At 44.5% G+C, this 7,377-nt stretch overlaps 1 protein-coding gene across 1 annotated transcript in view; it reads left to right on the top strand.

Moving 5' to 3' along the window:
* Positions 1–7,145, top strand: part of SNTB1 (syntrophin beta 1) — a 246,696-nt gene extending 239,551 nt beyond the window's left edge. Inside the window, exons 6-7 of the mRNA XM_040261800.1 lie at positions 632–819; positions 3,804–7,145. Of these exons, the coding sequence (XP_040117734.1) occupies positions 632–819; positions 3,804–3,896 (281 nt within the window). The 3' untranslated portion in view covers positions 3,897–7,145. The remainder of the gene's footprint in view (positions 1–631; positions 820–3,803) is intronic.
* The last annotated feature ends 232 nt before the right edge of the window (positions 7,146–7,377 follow it).

The following is a 7,377-nucleotide window of genomic DNA, read 5'->3' as shown; positions in this document are numbered from 1 at the left end:
TGTGTCTGTGTGTGTCTGTGTCTGTGTGTGTCTGTGTCTGTGTGATGATGAAGACAATGGTCAGAGGTAGCTCACTCTAAATCAAAAATGTCAGGGACTTCTCTGGTGGGCTCAGTGGCTAAGAACCTGCCTTCCAACGCAGAGGACTCAGGTTCCATCCCTGGTTGGGGAACTAAGACCCCACATCCCTGGGGGCAACTGAGTCCACACGCCAGAACAGAGAGAAGTCCTCCGACTACAGAGAAGGTCTTTGTGCCACAGCTAAGACCCAGTGCAGCCAAATAAATGGTTTTTTCAGTGTCAGTTTTTTTTCCAGCTTGAGACAAGGTCACTGGAACACCTGTCTCCCTAGATATATATCAGATGGTTACATTAGGGCTAGAGCCCAGATAAAATGTAGTAAATCTCAGCAAAAGGAATTTCTTTCTGTTTATTTCCCTTCATTTCACGGGACAAGTCAAGTGACAATGTCATAATCAATCTAAGGAGAATACTTCAGGCACGTTATTAATGTTTACCTTTAGAAAGCAGCTTTGTGGCTGGGCCTGGGGGTGGGGAGACTAGGTTAGAGCTGGGGAGAAGGGGCGGACTCCACCGCTCATCACTCAGCCTCCCTCTCTGCCTCTCCCAGCTTGCACCTACAAAAACCAGGAGTGCCGACTGACCATACATTACGAGAATGGATTTTCGATCACCACTGAACCACAGGAGGGTGCCTTCCAGACAGTCATGCAGGCTCCTTATGAAAAGCTGAAAATGTCTTCAGATGATGGAATCAGGATGCTGTATTTAGATTTTGGAGGCAAAGATGGAGAGCTTGTAAGTGCACTTTGCTTTGGACAGTGTGATTTTGTGTATTTCCTTATGCAACTCACCCATACTGGCTTGCAAACATAATACTGCTTTACACTTATTTAGTATTTGATTATTGACAAAATACTTACAGGTTCGTGTCTTAATGGATCCTTGAAAAATAGTGATGGCAATTTTTAAGTCCTTTCCTTTGGTCTCATTTGAATATAACAGAAATGTTTGAATCAAAGGAAAGGATCGTTTATATAGTCAGCATTAAATTCTTCTCAGAGAGGCCCCACCACCATCAAAATGTACCATTCCTTGTCTAGAAGCATCTGATCTAAATTGGGCGTTGTGCGAGGTGGCAGGGATACACGGATGTGAAATACCGGTCCTGCCCGTGGTCTCTGAGGTCTCGGGAGTGGAGAAGGTAAAGAGCCCAGAGGGGAAGGGGCCACCAGGAAACCCAGCAATGCTGGTCAGCTCCCCCACGCGGAGAGAGGACCAGACAAGGACCCAGAACTGTGAGCTCCTGTCAGGAGGCATCCAGCAAAGCCAGCGAATTGTCAGTCAGGGCGACATTTGTACTTCTTCTATCACTGCAGATGGTGCATGTGCTTAAAATCATGATTTCCTGCGATCGTGACTGACTACCATATTGAGACAATACATTAGTCTAGTTCCTCTGAAGGGTGAAAGTCACACATTCTTCCACTTTCTAGCATTCTCCGGAAGACAGAGCATCTCATTTAAGCTGTGGAATGTAGAGCTGCAAAAAAGGACTTTGATTTGGAAAAGCCGGTCTCTGTCTAGGTCCTTCCTAGTCACTGGCTTAGTCGACAAATATTTGTTGACTCATTCTTGATAACCTGGATTGGGGTGGGGGCAGTATATGAAATGCAGAGATAAATCTCTAAAAATAAGATCCAGTCACTGTCACTCACTATTGGGCTTGCATGACCCTCCCCTCCCCCAGGGCTGCCCTGGTGGCTCAGGGGTGAAGAATCTGCCTGAAGCGCAAGAGCCACAGGAGACTCCTGCTTTTTATCCGTGGGTGGAAAATTCAAGGCTTTTTGCCAGTGAGGAAAAATAACATCTGTCTAAATTTTGGCCTTTCTGCCTGTAATTGCAGCCTGACTTGAAAAGACTTAGGAAGGACTGATTTTTCTGCTGCCGATATGTTAGTCCGAGAATCAGTTTCAGACACACCGTCCCCAGGGTGTGGCTCAGCAGCCCCCAGAGGCAGGTGCTGGGGAGGGAGCAGAGACAAGTAGAAGCAGGGATAAACTCAGGGCCAAGAGACCCTGCTGTCTTCTGAGTCTGGAACTAACTCATCGTGAGTCCTGGGCCGGCCCTTTTACTTCTTTGGCTCTGAGTCTCCCCGTCCGTAAAGCACAGGGACTGAAGGCGGTCATCTTTAAGGTCAGTTTGAAAAGTTAGTTCTGTGTTAGTAGAAGCGAATATGCTGGTGCAGTGGGTTTCCCTGGCGGCCCAGTGGCTAAGAATCCGCCTGCCAGAGCAGAGGACACGGGTTCGGTCCCTGGTCTGGAAATTGAGATCCCACATGCCCCCCGGTGACTAAGCCCACTAGCTCCGGAGCCCGTGCTCTGAAAGGAGAGGAGCCCCCGCTCACTGCAAACTGGAAGAGAGCTGGGCGCACAGACGCAGGGCTGCAGGACACACCCAGGGCCACCAAAAAGCAAGAGGGCCCGGGGTCTGGCGTCAGACAGGCCTGCGTCTGAGTTCACGCTTTCTCTTTGCTGTAAGCTGTATGGTCTTAGAAGGTTTTATAGCTTCACCAAATCTTAGGTTTGCACTTAAGACATAGAGATAGTAACAGTAGCTATCCCAGAGGGAGTCTGTGAGATTTAACTAAGACAACGTATGGAAAGTATTCACACAGTCACTGCCTGGTCCATGCCAAGTACAGCTTGACTTTGCCGGATGTTACTGTGGTCACGTTGTTATTCTCCAGCACCAGAATAGAGCTGGGGATAAGGGGGACGAACTGAGAGAGTAGCCCTGGCGTACGCACTGCCGTGGGCAAACAGAGAGCTCGCGGCAGAGCGCTGGAAGGCGCGGGGCCCAGCCAGCTGCATGGAGAAGGGATGTCGGTGTGCGTATGGCTGATTCACACTGAGGCCCAGCAGACACTCACACAGCACTGTAAAAGTTATCCCCCAGTTACAAAAACATCCTATGATAAACCATCTTAGAAAAGAATAGTACTAAAAGAATGTATGTATATGTATAGCTGAATCACTTTGCTGTCAACAGGAATTAACAACAGTGTGATCAACTATACTCCAATAGAAAGGAAAATCAAAAACGAGACTTAAAAAGAATCAGGAGCAACACAGCGCTCTTGAACTAGGTCAGGTGATGAAGACTCAGCCTGTTCGGCTCTGTAGAGACGCGGGGAAGAGCAGCCTTCAGGAGCCTCCGCAGACGGTGCTCTAGGTGCTTTCACGCCACGAGCTGCGAGGATGGGGCTGCTCGCAATACAGCTTCTGTACTCTCCGGTTTGTGAGGGATTTTCACCTGCAGCATCTCATTTTAATAGTCTACCCTGTAAGTTAGGTTGGACTGAGAATATTTTAAATGAGCTGTCCGAGGTTGTGTACACACCTGAAGTGTTCGAGCCGGGACTCAAATCTCTGCTGGGACACGTAGCACCACCTCGTGCTGCACCTAATCCAGCATGAATAATCGCGACGCCAAAAATAAGAGGCTAGACAGCCAAGAAGGGCAGCATGACGTGCACGCTGTTGGTATGTATAAATTTCACAGAACTTATTTTGGGAAATAAGATAGATGAGATGGAAGGAGTAAGTTCAAAGAGTTTTTTTTTTTTTTTAATCTCATTGGGGGGCAAGGATTTAAAAACACAGTTGCTCCAGTTAACACTTAAAAGCAGGAAGTGCTTGGATCTGTTTGATGTGTAAATCACTGTTTTGTGTCAAGCATTTATTTACAATTTTCCGTTTTCTCTTCTTTTTGAATTCCAGCAACTGGACCTGCACTCCTGCCCCAAGCCAATTGTTTTCATCATTCATTCCTTCCTGTCAGCTAAGATTACAAGACTGGGGTTGGTGGCCTGAGCAGAGGGGTGGATTACCTCTGAGCAAAGGAGGCTTCGCTGGCCCCAGAACAGCGTCGCATCGGACAGCATCCGCAGTGACCGCCGATGCAGCGGCAGCTTCAGACCCGAGTCCCGTGCAGCAGTGCCCGGCTCGTCAGTTTCCGCACTATGAAGGGTACCCTCAGAAAACACCGCAAGGACTGTCAGAATGAAACTGGTTTTTTCTAGCACAAAGGGTAGAGAGGTGAGGCTGACTGGAAATACGCAGCACAGCCCTTAGATGACGACAATCCAGGACATGCTCCTGAGACAGCACGTGCAGCTCTTAGCCCCAGCTTCTAGGCACCTGGTTCGCCTGCTAAGCCAGGGCTGAACAGATGAGCAAAGGGCGCTTTCCACCTCCCCCCCACCCCAGGAGTAAGGACCCCTCGTTTTACTGTGCCCCATTTCCTACTTCTGAGTTGACTTCCACTGGTAAGGAAAGGACTCAAATGGAAACCCACCTTTTATTTAAGGAAGAAACAGCTTACTTCTTCTTAACGAATTGCCTTTCAGTGATGGAGGAGGATTCTGCAGTGTTCTCATGAGCATATGATGAGTGGGGATTAGCACATCAGACACTTATCTGAGCTGTAAGCCAGTAGGTTCTGAGCCAGAGTAGACTGCTTAAACTGCAAAGCTTTGCTGAAGGGTGGTTTGCATGAAAGAATTAATTCTGGGACTGCACTCATACCAAGGCCTGCTAGTTTAGAGCCGTGACTTAGGAGCTTTATTTATAGAAAGCAAATTATGGATTTTTTAAAAAAGATTGTCATTTGAGATATATATATAATAATTCATGGGGGGTTAACTAATTATACCCATTTTGTGGTTTTCAGTGGAAGTGCTGAGCAATGTATTGGCCCTTGTTTCTGCCTGTGCCGTATGCATGCATTTTCAAGCAAGTAATAGAGCCTGATATGATTCTGTTTAATACTGGGTTTTACATAGAGTCCCAGTGTTATAACCAAACCCATGAATAGCCCTCGCAGCTCTTTTGGAATTCCAGGGAAATAATATAATGACCTGATATTTTTCTACAAGAATATTTTCAGACAGCATCGTGAAGTCGCTCAGTCGTGTCCAACTCTTTGTGACCCCATGGACTGCAGCCCACCAGGCTCCTCCGTCCCTGGGATTCTCCAGACAAGAGGACTGGAGTGGCTGCCATCTCCTCTAGAGGAGCTTCCCGAGCCAGGGGTCGAACCCAGGTCTCCAGAACTGCAGGCAGGCGCTTTACCCTCTGAGCCACCAGGGAGGTCCCAGACAGCACAGTCAGTATATTAACACTTTTGCTTTTATCTTTCAGAATACATTCACTGAAAACAACCTGTTATTTGATTTTAAAGTCACTTGCCTCAAATCTTGAAAATTAGCTCTAGAATTTCTGTATTTGCAACACTTCTCTCCTCTGTAGTTTACACAAATGTTCCAGGTTAGATATGTGGGTCTTTTCAGACAGCTATGCAGAAAGATTTGAAAAGTGATCTTATTCACTCAGATACATGTGTTTATGGAGTTTTACTTTAGATCAGCATTTTATTTTAGATAGGTGTTTCCCCAGGGTAATACAAGTAACATTAATTCAAGTTCCAAAGGGTATTGATTGAATGGTATTTTGTGTAGAGGGAAATAAAAGGGTTAGTGATAAAAAGCTGCTTGTTATATATTGCATTAAAAAATGTTAGAGTTCATGGTTGCAGCCCTCTTCAAAGACTTTATTGCACACTGCAGTTCTGCAGGGGAAATGATCCCAACACATAGGGATGAACCTGTCTCATTCCTAACACATCTACAGAACTACTTTCTAAGATGTCTTATGAAACTAGTGTTTAGACACGCACACACACAACAAAACAATCACTTTGGAAAACATAGATTTAACACTGATTTTGTTTCCCATTTTAAAATGCTGAAGAGTGAAGTCCCAGCCTCAATGTTGTAGGAAAGCTTTGATGCATCTGTAAATTGTAATGCACTCTTTCATGGTATATTTTCAAAATCACTGGAAAGTTGTTATACAAGAGAACTATACTTGTGTATTGTAAATAACATGAAAATACAGAAATTAATGCCAATAGTTCAACAATATGTAATCTAAGGTGCTCCATACTACATGAAGTGTGTTAATTACTCATAATTAAGTTGCAAAGATCTTATTATATATTTATAGACACATTAAAATGATCATAATTACAAATGCTATTTCTTCATCACTTGAGTTTTAGACTAATATCTGGGTGGGGTGCAAAAGAAACTACATTCTCTGCATTTATAAAAGTTTAATTTAAATATTTATATTTTAGAAAAATATATTTGAATAAAATCAATGCATTTTCTGAATTAAAATGTTATTAGCAAGAAATAGAAAATTTTACTAAGAACTGTGTATATAAATCATTTTTCTTCCTCAAAATTAAATTGCATCGTAACAGAGTGGCTATGATGAATTAATTCAAATATTCATTTTTTCTCCTTCAATCTGAATTCAACAAGTTATTACTTCACACTGTAGATTTTAATAGTCTCGATGTGCGTTACGAACAATGTGAATAACACAAACTCATACATCTGGATCATACCTGGGTACGGAGAGCGAATCAGCTGAGTCATTTTGGGGGATTTGTGTCCAGTTCCTTCTGTGATCAACTGTCTCGTATTTGAATTGACGAATTATTAAATTCACAATGTCTGTTCTTTTAGGTGCAAACCAACTCCAACAAATGATATCTTAAACTAGACTTTGAGGGAAGCTGCCCAGTTGTTAGGGTTAGGTGAGCCCTTTGGTGTGGTGACGTATCTCTAAACCATCCCATGGGAATTTAAAGAAAACCAACAGGAATACAGACATCAAGTTTCTTTTTCTGCCTTGACTAAGTAGGAGAAACAGAACTATAAATCTGTTCTAGAAACCATTCAGCCAGAGGCATTTAACTATCAACTGATGCACTGAAATGCTGAAAACATGCACGTTGCTTTGTCCAAAAGCTCGTCGACCCTGCTTGGCTGAGGTCAGAAGGAACGGTCTTAATGGGCAGGTGTCCTCTACAATTAATGAGTGGGGCCTTTCTGGCCCGTTTTACAGATATTATTCTATCTTGATTGGACTGGGGTGAGGACGTACTTTGTGAATGTGCCATGAGTTTATAAAATGTGCCTATGTTTATAGCACTGTGGCTACCCTGTAAACTTTACATATGAATTTAATAAATACTCACCGCTGCATGTGGTGGGCTGGCCGGTACTTTCCTTAACAGCCACAGAGGGACACGGACGCAAAAGCACGCCTAGCTCGCCTCTTCCTCCAAGACTGGCCTGGAAAGGTGCCAAGGTGGGCGGCGGGGTGCCACCTGCTGTTTCTGTGTGTAGTTTCCTGTTGGGTCTTCACGTGGGGCTCAGGGCTTTCAACTCTCATTTTAACTACATTTTCAAGGGATTTTATCTATACACCAAGCTCCAAA

Source organism: Oryx dammah, unplaced genomic scaffold (genome assembly GCF_014754425.2).
Source record: "Oryx dammah isolate SB20612 unplaced genomic scaffold, SCBI_Odam_1.1 HiC_scaffold_19, whole genome shotgun sequence".
Taxonomy (NCBI): domain Eukaryota; kingdom Metazoa; phylum Chordata; class Mammalia; order Artiodactyla; family Bovidae; genus Oryx; species Oryx dammah.
This window is presented reverse-complemented; position numbering and strand designations above follow the sequence as displayed.